General features: G+C 38.1%; 1 protein-coding gene and 1 pseudogene across 1 annotated transcript in view; one reads left to right on the top strand and one right to left on the bottom strand.

Moving 5' to 3' along the window:
• Positions 1–5,824, top strand: part of LOC107716307 (serine/threonine-protein kinase VRK1-like) — a 20,435-nt pseudogene extending 14,611 nt beyond the window's left edge.
• The window catches only part of LOC107716309 (FA complementation group L), a 21,586-nt gene continuing 11,874 nt past the window's right edge, over positions 5,805–15,516 (bottom strand). The window contains exons 6-12 of the mRNA XM_016522680.1: positions 10,871–11,021; positions 10,660–10,743; positions 8,410–8,455; positions 7,983–8,064; positions 6,289–6,405; positions 6,033–6,104; positions 5,805–5,886 (exon numbers count right to left, since the gene is read on the bottom strand). Of these exons, the coding sequence (XP_016378166.1) occupies positions 5,851–5,886; positions 6,033–6,104; positions 6,289–6,405; positions 7,983–8,064; positions 8,410–8,455; positions 10,660–10,743; positions 10,871–11,021 (588 nt within the window). The 3' untranslated portion in view covers positions 5,805–5,850. The remainder of the gene's footprint in view (positions 5,887–6,032; positions 6,105–6,288; positions 6,406–7,982; positions 8,065–8,409; positions 8,456–10,659; positions 10,744–10,870; positions 11,022–15,516) is intronic.

Below are 15,516 nucleotides of genomic sequence, written 5' to 3'. Positions count from 1 at the left end.
CGCACCCCCCCCCCCCCACTCCTTTCTCTGCCTTTTTTTATAAGGGCATATTTCAGCAGCCAATGGACGGGTCATTCAATCAATGGGTTTTAACTTGCTTCTCAACTGACACTCAACTTCTTTTCCTTATTTTCACTTTCTCCAACAGCCCCATCCAGACGAGGAGACTTGGAGGTGTTGGGCTACTGCTTGCTTCACTGGCAGTGTGGAACTCTGCCCTGGCTCTCATCTCTTAAGAACCCAGCTGAGGTCCAGGAGGCCAAGGCCAAGTACGTTCCCCTTTTCACCACATGTCTAGGCCTTGTGCTCTGTTGTGTACAGTGGCTGCTGATCAGAGGCTTTCTGTGCTTATTCAGCCTGAATTATTCACTCAACTGCTTCGTTAAAGCGTAAAAACTCCACCAAAGGTGTAAGGCCACAGATTTTATTTCTTGTCTGGAAATTTAAGCTGTGGATTATAAGACTCTGCAGATCTTTAGAATAGAGAATACAGTTCTTCACACTAAAAATTTAAAAATATGTTGTGTATTTCCATGAGTCGAAAGCAAATATATGTTTTCAGATGCATTTTGCAACAGGACCTCTGGTTAACCTTTCCCTTTATCATCACTTGACCACAGGCTGATGTCTAACCTGCCAGATTCTGTCCTGAACATGTCCACCTCCGGCTCCAGCAAGGGTAGGTGCACGTGAGCGTGCAGACCATTTGCATTGATCAACAAGGTATGGGGCAGGGACTTAGCTTCCTCGCCATCCCCACAAGCGCAATCTCCTTGCCTCTCCTTCATCAACGGGCCCTAGCGTCCCTGCAGTATCTTTCCCCCCTCCACAGGGAGCGAGGGCACGTGCGTCTTTTGAAAGGGGGCTTTGTGATCTATGATTATGATGAGGCCTTATTCCCCCAACCTTGAGAGGCTGGCTGCAGCTGGACCAGAAAGATAAGACCTCTAACATGCATCAAGGCTGCGCATGTGGTATACATTCAGCTGGGCTGCCACAAAGAGAATGCGCACCGGTGTAGCACTGCATCTAGCATATTTATTACAGTGAAGAATGGAAGGTGCCCATATTAGACACACATTTGTGTTCTCATATGAACAGAGAGGCCCTTCTATATTGTGCTTCTGCCACCGTCCATTTGTTAGGAAGATGTGGTTTTTGTTCCCTTTGGAATGAAAATTAAGTCTGCAGATGCAGGTTGTCACTTGGCCGAACTTTTGTGCATGCTTTCGGTAAGCATCTAGGTCAACTGCAGGATACATCAACATAAAACATGCAGACCAGCTCAGTTGGGGTTTATCTGTGAATTATGCAAATATGGAAACACGGTCCACCTCCACAGTAGTCCTCAATTCTGTAGTTTTCATAAAAGGATACATTTGGGATGTTTTACATGATGAGATGTTTTGACAATGCGTCCTGCTCAACATCTGATTTTCAAGATTGTTTATGAAAGTGTATTAAAGTTATAGTCCAACCAAGAAAGAAGACTGATCTGCAGAACACAAAGGATGATGTTTTGAAGAATGTTTCAGCTGTTGTTATCCATATTGTGAAAGTCGAAATCTTCAAGCCCTAAAAAGCACATAAAAGTAGCATGAAATTAATCCATACAACATGAATGGCATAGTCCAATTCTGTTCTGTATGCATGCATGCACAGCCTACATCAAATGTGGTGATAAGAACGTCATGACGTTTGGTCATGTGACGTGCAAGAACCAATGAGTTTTGACATTTGAAATTTGTGTTGCTATATTCAATGTACAGTAGTCTGTATTTGTTTATGTCAGTCAATGTTTTGATTTGATTTAAAAGTGAATAAAGTCTTTTATTTTGATTAAATTAATTGGATAAATGGAGGTGTTTAGATTAATTTCATGCTGCTTGAAAGTTTTGGACCCCAACTTTCATTGTTTGAACAAAAACTGAAATTTTCTTTAAAATATCTCTGTGTTCCATAGAAGAAAGAAAGTCTGGAATGACATGAGGGTAAATGGTGACAGAATTTTATTTTTTTGGGTGAACTAGTCCTTTAGGTTTTGCATATTCAGATGTCCTTCTTTCTGACCCCTTGCAGAGATCGCCAGGTACCTGTCCAGTGTGAAAAACCTTGGCTACAATGAAAAGCCAGACTACCAGGCCCTCAGGAAGATTCTGTCAGTGGCCGGGCCGCAAGGCCCATTGGACCTCTCTAGGCCGAGACTGATGGAGACAGCAAGGCCAACCACACAAAGGGTGAGTGTGAGATGCTTTGGCACATCAGCCCAGTAGTCTTAATAGAGACCATATGAGCCGGGGCTGGAGCATTCAGAGCAGCCTGTGGGCTGCGGCAGATTTATCTGTCTGGGAGAGAGAAGGACATGCTCAGGTTTGGGAACCCTCCTCTGACCCGTTCCCTGCTACACTGACTCCCACTTCTGCTCAGAGCCGTCTGACTGGCCTATTGGCGGTGTTGCAGTTGGGCCGAAGTGGTGCGGACCAGAAAAAAGAAGATTTACACAGTGCTGACAGACTCAAAGTTACTAAAGGCCCTCAGCCTGGGGCCACAGCTCAGTGCAGTGTCAAAAACGTACAAGAGAGCTATTTAATTAAAGCACTTTTATTTATTGCAATCACATGCAGTGTATTCCAATGTCTGTATGCGCATTCAGAATCGAACTGCCTAAAATACACTACATTGAATTCCTGCACTCTATTATGAGAGACAAGAATGGCACTTTTCCTCTATAAGGGGAATAAGCGGGTGGATCTTGACCGTGGTGTCATAGGTTAACCTTTGCTGACCTTGCCAAAAGGCTTATTGGATCTCAAGAGGTCTGGAGTGGAGAGACCTTAATTCCTCTGGAATCACTTCACAGTTGATCACTGCCAACTTGAAACGCTGAACTTTTGCGAACACCCGAGCAACCCAATTTGGGACTGTTGAATACACACATTTTGCGGAGGCCAAAAGATCGCCAGTTAGAATTGCCTCTCACTTTTATGTGGAGCTGTCCAGCAGTTTGATCTGTGGTTCAATAGAGAAGGCTCAGTGTTGAGGATTTGGAGAAGGGTTGGTAAATACCCTCAGTGTTTAGGGTGTCATTTACTCCTTTGTACCCTGATATTGAAACCACTCTGCACAGTTAGTAACACTGTGGACCACCTGAAGAACATATCTCAGTTCTAGTTTTAGATTGACCTTTGCATTTTCAAGTGTTTTATAAATAAATCATGAATCATACAAATCAAATGATGATTTTAATAATATAAAAAATATCATGCCATGAATGAACTAAGAAATTTAAGTGAAATTTCACTTGAAAAAAAAAAAGGTCAGAAGTCAATAGTGTAGCGATGTATGAAGCTCACACAAGTCACTTTCAAACCAAGCAGCTTTATTTTGATCCCTTGACCAACTTGAACCCAGTAAAAAAAATTAGTCCTCACATAATTCCTGATCACTTGGATTTCAATTGAAATAAATGGATTTCACTCAAGAAAATTCAGCAGACAACGGTAAACATGACCACACTCACAGTTCTGCACAACCCTGATCTTTACCCAGTGATACAAGATAAACAATGAGCTGTTGTTGTCATTCATTGGTTGTTGTTTTTTTTCCAACTATTTCTGTATTTTGTTTCCAACTTGAATATGTGGTTCCCGACCTAGATGTAGGAGCTTTCCAGATGCACCAGACAAGTGTTAGACTAAAAATGTGTTTCCCTGATAGGGGTTAGACTACAGGACAGTGTGTGATGATGTTGCTCAGGCTGGATTGGTTATACTGCAAGTTCAAAGTTGAGAAGATTTGATTTGAGAAGATGTTCCTTCAGTGAATACATAGATGTTCCTGTTTTGTGCCCAGGTAGTTGGGTGATGGTTGCTGTATCAATGTATTTGAATGTTCTACAAGGATGAATGGAGAGTTCTTACAAAGCAGTGTGCAGAAGTGTCTTTTTCCTCTGACCTTGACCACCTTTTGCACAGATGGAAAGCATCAGTGTCAAGAGCAAGGGCATTAAGATTTGAATCCTCTTTTCTTTGTAGTTCTATTTTTCTCAGTGGTTCTGTTAATCTCCTTCTAGAAGATGTAGCTGAAGTTCCTTTGAATAAAAGCTAAAACAACACCATCAGTGTCCCCCTCGTGCCTCAGCTCTCCTGAAACCATGTCAGGCAGTGTGAGGCCAACGGCTCCTCGTGTCACTCCAACACTCCTGGAGTTTATTTTGCCTACAGCTGACCTCGTTGGTGATCTGTGGCCAAATTTAATTTGGACAGTTGCCACATTATGGAGAGCAGTAGATGTGATTAATCAGTGCAGGTCCTCTCCTCTCAGGATCCAGGTCAGGGAGGGAACATTGAATGCTCACTCTCTCTCTTGTGAATGCTCAGAGACAAAAGCAAGTAAATTCCTGTCATTTAATTTAACTTCCCACAGGCTGCAAGCCAACCCAGGACTACTGAGAAAAAAACAGCAAGATCAAAGCCTGTGGTGACAGCAGAGGAAGATGATGAGGAAGAGTTGCGCAGGTCAACATCAAACAAAGTTTGGAGCAAGACAAAACGAGAGACGCACAAACAGGTATAATTCTAAAAACAACCGAAAAATTGGCTTAAAAGCCAATTGTTTAATTTAGGAATCAACTTACGTTTGTCACAGTATAAATGGGTATTTACAATATACATGCAAATTTACACTACCGTTCATAGTGTTTGGGGTCTGCAAGGTTTTTAATGTTTTTGAGTCTCTTATGCTCAACTAGACTGCATTTATTTGATCAATAATACAGCAATATTGTAAATATTATTAAAATAAGATGACAGGGAAGAGAATAATTGTTGGTTTAGAACAACATGAGTGTGAGTAATTAATGACAGAATTTAAATTTTTGGGTGAACTATCCCTTTAATATTTTTGTGGAAACTGTGATACTTTTTTCTCAGTATATTTGATAAATAGAAAGTTGCTCTTGCATACATAATTCATATATAGTGTTATCATACAGTGGTTTAATACACTCTCATTGATATTATTCATTGGTGTCATCTTCATAGAGACCAAACAAAGCTGACATGGCTGCTAAAGGAAGCGTCAGGCAAAGTCCTAGGCCTTATGAAAGTGATGAGGACATCAGTGATGAAGATGAGCCCCTCCCTCCACGAGTTCATCCTAGAACAAGAGCAGGAGCACGGCAGAGACAGGAACTTAAACAAGTAAAACCAGCAGCAGAGTGCAGGCCAAATGCCAAATAGAGCAGTCAATCTTTTACTTTTTCAAATTGATCAATGTTTTAAAAGCATCAAGAGTCACAGGAAATACAAATATGTTTTGCGGTGTTTATTATATGATACAAAAGTCTATTAACAAATTCAACATACCAGCCCTCTCATTTTTATTTCTTATATTTTGAAAACATAACATTTGCTCCAACAACACAGGAAAAGAGGAACGCAGATGTTTACGAGGGCGAGACCTGGATGACCATGAGGGGAAGACAAAACGGTCACTACGAGAACCAGCAAACACATACTCTGACACTAACTGAAGACCATGCAGAAGTCAGCAGTGAAGTCGACTATTGGGGGAACTACAGCAGAAAAAAACAAGGCTGGAATCCAAAGCAGTGGGAAGAAACTGACGATGAAGGAGACGACTGGGGAAGTGATGTTTGTGGACAGGAAGATGAATGGACTCGGTACCATTACAGAGAAGGAGATGGCTTTGGGAAATCAGAAAATCAGGCTAAATGGCCAATCAAAAGAATGTTGATCTTCCTTGTTGTTATGGTACTGACTGTTGTTGGTATTACCCTCACTGGAGCCGTAATGACACTTGACCCCTACTCTGAATGAACAGATTTTGTTAAGCGTTTCCTGTGACCATTTTCACAGTGATGGGCTGAGAAAAAAGAAAAAAAAAAAAAGTAGAAATTAGCATGAATTATTTGTCAGTCATTTTTGCACTATACATGTATTTGTGGATTTAAATAAAGTGATTTTTTTATTGTGTGTTTGCTGTGTTTTTGTGATCAAGTTGAATATTACCTTGCTGCAGTAAGGACATTCTCCAAACACAATATTGAAGCTTTGGCGACTGGTGGGCAGACCTCTCAGCCACTGTGAAGACAAATAACTCAACAGATGAAATAAATACTATCAATTAAAAACTTTAGAAAATTGCATACTGGTCTCAGCATGGTAATCTACGATTGTTCTGTTGTTTACAATACTGTTAAACTTTTATTTATTTTTGTATGGGCTGAGGGTCAGTGTTTCCGATTGCTGAACCTGAAGCTCTTACCTCATAAAGACACACTTGATGGAAAGGCTGGCCACAGCGCGGGTCATTGCAGACCTGATCTGGAATAGCTGACTCAAGTCGATAAGAGTAGCAGATGCCACATTCAACACTGAAACTCTGTGTATACACAGCAACAAAATAAGATAAGCTTTCAAATGTACAAGCTTTCAATGAAGGAAAAAGATATCTTGGTGTATCCCATAATGACATTTATGTCATCATTTACTCACCTTTGTGTTGTTTCTGATCTGTAGGATTTTCTATTTTTCCTTGGAGCACAAAAGGAGAAATTTTGACAAATCTACCAGTTATTCTTATATGCCATTAAAACGAATGGGGATAGAATCTTTTAATTTTCATAAAAGATGTGTATAAAAGCAGCATCATAAAAGTGGTCCACTCATAAAATATATCCTAAGTCTTTTGAAGCTAGATAGCTTTGTGTGAGAAACAGTTTTTTTTTTTAAACCGATAACCTTCCTTTCCAGTAAGCAGAGTTGATGTTAATTAAAACTGAAAATTTCTGTAATTTAAATAAAGCTGAAATAAAGTATAAATATAAGATGCAAATTGAACATTTAGAAAAGTTTGCCTTGGCAACTGAGTCAGTGAGTTGAATTTGTGAATGAATCATTCAGACTGGTTTTGTGAACTGGATCAACTGATTCAATTAAAATATTCAGCAACTCCAAAAAAAAATATATATATATATAAATGCACTGATTTTCAGTAAACAATGATTTTGATTTGTACTTCACACTAAGTTTTAAAATTCTTCGTAGGAAGCATGGACCACTTTTTTTTTTAATCTTAATCTTAATTTAAATCCAGTCTCCATTCATTGCATGGTTGGTAAATAGTGACCAGTACTGTACATTGAAACAAAATTTCTCCAGTTGTGTTCCACTGAAATCATTCAGAAAGTCATACAGGTTTGGAATCACATGATGGTGAGTAAATAATCACTGTGAGTTAATGGTGAAAATAATATATATATAAAAACTAAAACTAAATGAAAAGCATCACTTTCATATATTGTACCCCTGAGTCTGATCTGAAATTCTGCATTTGAAATTCACTCTCCCTGCTGGTGCGCGGCAGCTCATATTTGTTCCCACAGGGTGAGGAGACTCAGGTGGACTCATCAGCCCTATATATGCTTGACCCCCTCTTCACACCCAACCCCCCCACCCCCATGCTTCTGCTCTCTTCTCCTCCACTGTCCGTGTTTGCATATTGCTGTTCAGATAATTAGAGGCTTTTTTTCCCCTAAGCAATCCATCAAAAGGATAGAAGATAAAAATTTCAACATCTGGTCAAGTAAACTTTTCTCGCTTCAAAATGTTAATGATGGTCAAGCATTAATCTGCGGTACAGACTGTGAATAAACACTGCGCCCTTTCAACCCGCGGGCTGAAAGAGAGAAAGCATAAAAAATGCACACAAGGAGAAAAAGATAAATGGCGGAGCTATGATTAAACAGCTCTTGATAGTGCTGAAGATTCTGTCGCCTTTGTTATTGTAATGATCTTATCTGTAAACAACCCAATTAAAGGAAATCCGTACCCACCTCTCCCGATGATAAAAACAAAGAGAAAAGAAGGTGGGAAAAACAACCCTGCAAGCTTCAAATGTGATGGTGCTGTGGAACTAATTGTAAGTGGCAGTGTACGAGATGAAAATATGCAACGTACAGATTTTTCGTGGGTGGTAGGTGATGGAAATTCTATCTCCAACACATCCTTCATATTCTGTAGGACACTGCAGTCAGGGTTCCTATGAGGAGAGAAGGAAATCAGACCTTCATACACTAATTAAACGCATACAGTCAAGTCATGATGGCATAATGAATACAGCTCAGTGATTACTGCCCAAAAAAATCCAGGATATCACTGTGAGAATCAACATTCTGGGCCAAGACATTCTCACCATGTGGTTTCTGATTCATTTTACACTGTAATACAGATATCCACTGAACAATATGTGCGGCATGCACATGAAATGGCAAATTTGCATTGAAATATGCAACATCCACTTTGATTCCTCATTAATCATGTTCAACCTCCTTCGAAAAAAAAAGAGTAGTCAGAATCAAACAGAAATGTATAATTATTTGCTTACCATAAATGCATATTAGCATTCAACTTATTCCTTAAAGGAGTGACAACTGAAAGACACAAGCAAGAGTTATAATTACAGAATTATAGTGACAAAAGTCAAAAGTACAGCTGCTTCAGTATTAAGTTGATACTAGCAAACAATACTAATAAACAATGTTTAATGTTTTTGGTAAGATTTTTTAATGTTTATGAAAGAAGCTCACCAAGACTGCTTTTATTTGGTCAAAAATACAGCAAAACAGTAATATTGTCAAATAATATTACTTTATTTTAATATATGTTTTAAAATGCAATTTATTCCTGTGATGGCAAAGCTGATTCAGCTTTCTCCAGTGACACATGATCCTTCAGAAATCATTCTAATATGCTGATTTGGTGCTCAATAAACATTTCTTATTATCACTGATGTTAAAAACAGTCTGTTACACATTTTTCCCCCAGGTTATTTGAATAGAAAGTTCAAAAGAACAGCATTTATTTGAAATGAAAATCTTTTTTTTAACTCTATAGTTGTCTTTACTGACACTTTTGATCAATTTAATGTGTTTTTGTCGAATATTTTTTTTTTTTAATGGTTGTGTATATTGTTTACAAATATATCCATATGAATCCATATTCATTTAAATTAAATCATTAATTTAAATATTAACTAATTATTAAAAAATGTAACTATGTCAACTAATTTTTTTATTTACTATTTAATAAAATAACAAGTATGGACATTTAACCTTTAACTTTTATTGAGAATTGTTAAATTAAGTAAGCTGTTATCTGTTCTGTCACATCTTAAATTATTCAGTATTAAAACATACACACTTATTTATGTATTTTGTAATAGCAATCCACACTGGACTTCATAATGTTTGCAAAGCACTGGGGGACAAAAATGCCATCAACATAAATCATATCAATCAATCTGCATGGCAAAAACAAGCCCGAGGGAGTGTTGTATATGAAGGCAAGAACTGCGCTCACCCCCCCAATGTAGCCGAGCAGTTTCAATTAACTCTACCTCATCTCTCATTCAGCGTTCCTCACCTGATCGGAGAGCACTGACAGACAATGCACAGCCGTGTCATTTCTTACCTCTAATCTCTATTCTCTCGAAGAAATGCCACAGCAGAGCGGGCGAAAGAACAGGGCATTTCCCATTGTGACAAACAGTCTGACAGAAAGGGAAATATTCAAATAATTCAAATAAAACGCGCTCATCATGGCTGTTCCACCCGAGAATGATGACCCTAGTTAACAGAGCGCATTGTTATCTGTTCTGTCACATCTTCAATTATTCATTATTAAATCATAGAGACTTATTTATGTTTTTTGTAATAGCGATCCACACTGGACTTCATAATGTTTGCAAAGCACTGGGGGACAAAAACGCCATCAACATAAATCATATCAATCAATCTGCATGGCAAAAACAAGCCCGAGGGAGTGTTGTATATGAAGGCAAGAACTGCGCTCACCCCCCCAATGTAGCCGAGCAGTTTCAATTAACTCTACCTCATCTCTCATTCAGCGTTCCTCACCTGATCGGAGAGCACTGACAGACAATGCACAGCCGTGTCATTTCTTACCTCTAATCTCTATTCTCTCGAAGAAATGCCACAGCAGAGCGGGCGAAAGAACAGGGCATTTCCCATTGTGACAAACAGTCTGACAGAAAGGGAAATATTCAAATAATTCAAATAAAACGCGCTCATCATGGCTGTTCCACCCGAGAGATCAATCTGGGAGGAACGTGATAGCCACACTCTCTGTTTGTCATTTGTAAATGCAAAAAGCAATATTTCTGTCTGACCCCACGCTCGGAGTGTCCGCGACTGCCACCGTCTTGACTACTGAAGTGTGGATTTAATATCAATGAATAACATTGCTAGGCAACTGACAATGTGTTCTGTGTGCTATTGTCAGCCAAGCATGACCTTGGATTTAAAGAAACAATCACGGCTGCTTAAATAGTGCAAACTGACCTCCATTCCAGCACCATCTCACTCGAAATCTAAAAGCACATTGCGCCGCAAACATATTGCGGGGCTGTCAGCTCGGCCGCTCCAGCTGTAGCGCTCCTGTCTAAATGCAGTAAAGCATTTACAGCATGTGCACTTATGTACGGAGGTAATTGAAAAACAAGAGCGTGAGAGGGAGGTACGAGTTTCTCACATCCGAGCTGCCTCTCACATGCAGGAAACCGTAATAAAAGCTGTATGGAGATAAACAGAGATTTGCAGATATGAAAAATGCCTACCGTGCTCAGCCCCGAGCAAACAGCACTCCGGCAGCATTTTGGGGTGTCTGGGGTCAATTTGTACCTTTATTGAGACATTGTTTCCTGGGGAAGAACAGCGATATGGCAGCTTAATATCACAGGAAATGATTGTGGATGGGCATAGTTGGATGGATGGCGGGTGATCTGCAAATAATGAGATTTAAATGTAGTAATATGAATGTAATGTTACCAATGGCGATCCTTCTCATGGAGTCTGCTTTTGTGGGTTTTTCTGGTTCCAGTACCCATGTCTGCTCATCTATCTCATCCAGCACCGACCAGAACTCGGACAGAGCCTCCACATTTAGCAGGAACTGACTGTGGACATTGGCTAAAGTGCTCTGGGTATAGAAGAAAAGGGCAATGAATTAGTCTCAGATGTATTTTTCCTGCTTGAGAGGTGGTATTTGACTTATGTTTATCACTAAGCGGCAGTTCACCAAAAAATTTAATTAAATTTTTAAAATTCATTATTTACGAATAATAATATATATATATTTTTTTTTTTACCTTCATTTTATTATTATTTGCCTTCATGTCGTTCCAAACCTGTCTAACTTTCTTGTTTCTGTGGACCACATTGTGAATGGAAATATTTATTATTCTTTGTTGTTGTTATTTTTTAGTTTAGCATACGGTTAAGGTGCTATCATATTAATTTCAACTAAAATTTGTGAAAAAGGTCCAATGTCTGTTGTCAATTGTGTATAAATGCGTATGAATTATATCTCACACAGAAGTCACTTTCAAATCAAGCAGCTATTATGGAGTTATTTTAATGACGCGCGCGCTCAGATACACGCTGCTCTCACCCGGAGAGAGTGCACGCACTTAAAACGTGTCTCCTCTCACTCAAACTGTGTCCTGTGCACTCTCAAATCTCTCTGTGCTCATGCGCTATAGATATTAATTATTTTCGCACCTGAATTAAATGTTGTCAAAAGTTATCAACCAATCAGATTTCAAAGATGGATCTGTAATGTCTTTACAATTTAATACTACTTAGTCATAATATTAGAAATGAAACTGGTGTTTGGATGATTTGTAAAAAAAAAACTAGTTTAACAGTTTGGTCAAACCCTTCTGAACGATCTAAACAAACAAAAAAGCATATGATTCTTAAAATTCATGTGGTCATATAGGTCTATATATATTGTGGTATATATATATATATACTTGGATTGAAATATATATATATATAAATATATCTTCTGATTTAAGACAGAACTATTTAGATATGGGTCAGATGCACTATTCCCTAAACCTATACTTAAGATTTGGAGACCAAATATAACACTATAATGAATTTTTCATATTTGCCATAACATTACTACATTCTATTCTATGGGTTTAATGCATTTGCAGACAATGTAATTACATGTAACTGTCATATAACTGTATATTCACTGTTTTAGAGAAGAGTGCCAGTGAATGTGTAGCTAATATTAAGTGGCTTTTCATGAAAAAAAAAAAAATCTGCTCTAATAGCATCGCTGTTTGGACATTTATTGGGATTTTTTTTTTTTAAATCCAGTGTTTGTTATTGTTATTTCTTGCATCATTTACATCTATTTTTGCACTTGATGTTGAGGAGTTGTTACTTGATGGAGTTGTTGCCATCATACTAACTGAGAATTTATTGCAATGATTTTAAATTCAGTTGAGGTATCTGACATATTATGACATAACATTGATGTTTTATATAAAGTCTTTAGGGCCATAGGCTATAATATGTTGTTTTTAGATAAATTGCTCAGAGACCAACCAGTTGGACAGAGGTTATGTACAAATCATCCAAGCACCCAATTCCTGGCAATTTCTATAGGCTACATTTAATTAACATTGCTAAATATTATTCAACTGGAAAGAAATTAAAGATCCATATTTGATTGTCAAAAGAATTCCAGGTTCAGTTCACTCAGCCAATTATATTTCACGTAGTATTTTCATCGGTCAGTTGTGGAGGTCTGATTGGTTAAAGCTTTATTTATATAGTACCATTTAAAACAGTGTTTACAAAGTAGCCTATTTTACAGAGAGATGCATATGTACATTTGCAGAAAATATCAAAATGCAAACATAAAAGATATAGTAAAACAAAGTAGCTACAATAACCAGTTTATGTTAAAACAAAAATACAACAATAAAAAAAATCAAGGAAAGGCCCTGCACAAATCTGTTTTGAGACTACTTTTTAAAAGTGCATAATGATAACCTTTGACAACGTTTAATTCAGGTGCGAAAATAATTCATATCTATAGCGCATGAGCACAGAGAGATTTGAGAGTGCACAGGACACAGTTTGAGTGAGAGGAGACACGTTTTAAGTGCGTGCACTCTCTCTGGGCGAGAGCAGCGTGTATCTGAGATCGCGCGTCCGGTTTTGTGCGAGAGCAAAAGAAATCCGCGCGAGCGGAGAGATTCGCGCTCGCGCATTGTATTAATGTGCTTTCGCGCTACAATAATGCACTCTCGACATATGTCATTAAAATAACGCCATAGCTATTGGTCAATGTGCAAATTCCAGTGGAAAAAACTGAACCCGTTGTGAAATCTGCTTGAAGGAATCTTTTACCCTTACAAGACTTTCCTCATTGTCTGGATTCCAACTGCAATGACTGGATTTCGCCTGCAAAAATTAGCTGAACGGTGTTAAATGTGACCACACCTTTAGTTGATTAGACTGCTAGCTTAATCTGTACCCTATACATTTTTTTAATTTAATGTTTATTTATGTTTGATAAGACATTACAAACAGCTACCCACTGGGGTCCTAGGTGGACTCAACCAAATTGTTAATCAAACAAAAATGCAACCGAACTTGACAGCCAATGATTATCATGCATCATCATTGCATGGAAAAGAACAGTTCTGATAATTCGTATTTATTTATTTTTTTCCACAGAAGAAAAGTCAAAAGGCGACATTAGGGAGGTGATGAGAGAAAAAAGGAAGTAGCATCAGATCTTTTCTTCCTGGTGTATTGTGTGACATACATCCGAGTGTAACAGATTATTAGAAAAGAACAAAAGTGTAGGACGGGGACTTGTTCTAGTCATTGTTTGTTAATAACATAAGAATGCAAGCTTGCAGTCGCGGTTTAAACGGACTAAATGATCGGAAAAGTCTGCCATACGTCAGCAGAGACAAGTCTGTCATTTTACCAGAAGATCAAGTTTTGATTTAGTCATGCATTGAATAGTCATGCAATTAATCAATTATCATATTTTAATATTTGATTTTTTGTGTTGCATTTAAAATCCAATTGGCTCAAACATTTCGGTTTGAATGAACATGAAGCCTCTCAGTCAGCGGTTGTACTCTTAAACGTTTTCCCGACTCTCAGAAGTGCCTAGATGCTAGAAATAGTATCCTTTTAAAATCTTGTGCAACTCTTGATCTGCAGGAACAACAGGGTTTTTTCTTTTTTAGTCTGACATTGGCTAGGCTGTCTTTAATAACTCCTGAACACTTCTACATATGGAAAATGTTGATACTGTCCACATGTCTGGTTTCATATCACTGCTTTATACAAACTCTTCAGCCCTCTGCCATCAACACTCGGGGAGGAAAAAGAAAAAAGAAACATTCCCACTGAAGTCCTGCCAAGTCTTCATCAACTACCTGTCAACAAACCATTGATTAAAGCACCAACCAAGAACAAATCAAATATAAAAAGTGACTGAACAGGAAAAGACCAAAACTCATAGATCAGCAAACAAGAGAAATTCAGCAATAGCGCTTGATCACAGAGAACCACAGACGACCCATCTACGGTTCAGCATAACGGCTTCCTCTAATTCTAACATACACAAACACAGTAGGCCTCTGTTCCCTTTGGAGCTGTCCAGTGGTGAGGCAGAGCTAATGGTTTGAGTATGACCGCTCATAAATCACAGCTGATGATTGACAGCTGATGGGCTTTGGCCCCGTTTCACTCCATGCTGTCAGAGTGAGGCAGCACAGGTCGCCCACACCGCTGTGACCTCAGACCCACACTCCTCGCTTTCCACCCGACTGCCAATTCAAGGTCTTTAATCTCAGCCCAAAATCAGGACGCTTTAGTCTGGACACCAGATCTTCTCTGCTCAAAGGCACGACCACTGCTTTATTTTTAATGATGATAAATATGAATAGTCTTTTTTAGCATCAAAAAAGGCAACAACTGAAATGAACGTTTTGTGTGTTATCAAAACTTTGAATATATAAAATGATGCCACACTAAGCGCCCATATGCTATAAGCACTGTAAGTACACATATACTGCTGAAGGTAAACTTTCAAAATCAAAACTAAATGATATTTTAATTTAGATATTTTAATTATTTATAATTATCATATCTTTAAATTATCAATTTAATTAGACCAGTGGTTTTAGACCAGGGGAAAGTCTCTGGAAAAGTTTTTTTATTTTTATTTTTTTAACAAAACATATTTTTAGGGCTGTCAAAGTCAATGTGAGAATTTGAAATTAGTTTATTTCATTCTGCTTTTTAAAAACTGGGTGGAAATGAGTATTATGACATTAACTGATGTATTATTTATATTTACAGTCATAGTAAAATGCATATACACACACACACACACTAGCAAATGGCTGCAATATAACAAAGAGTGAAAAATTTAAGGGGGTCTGAATACTTTCCGTACCCACTGTATATCTTGCTATGACTTATTCAATAGGACAAATAGTTTGAAGAATGGACGGATGGATATCTATTTAAAAAGATTTGCTTTCAATTATTTTTAGAAGGGGGTCTCATCATATTTGAGGGTCCTGGTCAAAAAATGTTAGTTGTAGCTTAAAACGTGAACACAGTAAAACAGCTGATTAACC

Source organism: Sinocyclocheilus rhinocerous, unplaced genomic scaffold (genome assembly GCF_001515625.1).
Source record: "Sinocyclocheilus rhinocerous isolate Xijiao unplaced genomic scaffold, SAMN03320098_v1.1 scaffold869, whole genome shotgun sequence".
Classification (NCBI taxonomy): domain Eukaryota; kingdom Metazoa; phylum Chordata; class Actinopteri; order Cypriniformes; family Cyprinidae; genus Sinocyclocheilus; species Sinocyclocheilus rhinocerous.
The sequence above is the reverse complement of the archived record's forward strand: the minus strand, read 5'-3'. Positions and strand labels throughout refer to the sequence as shown.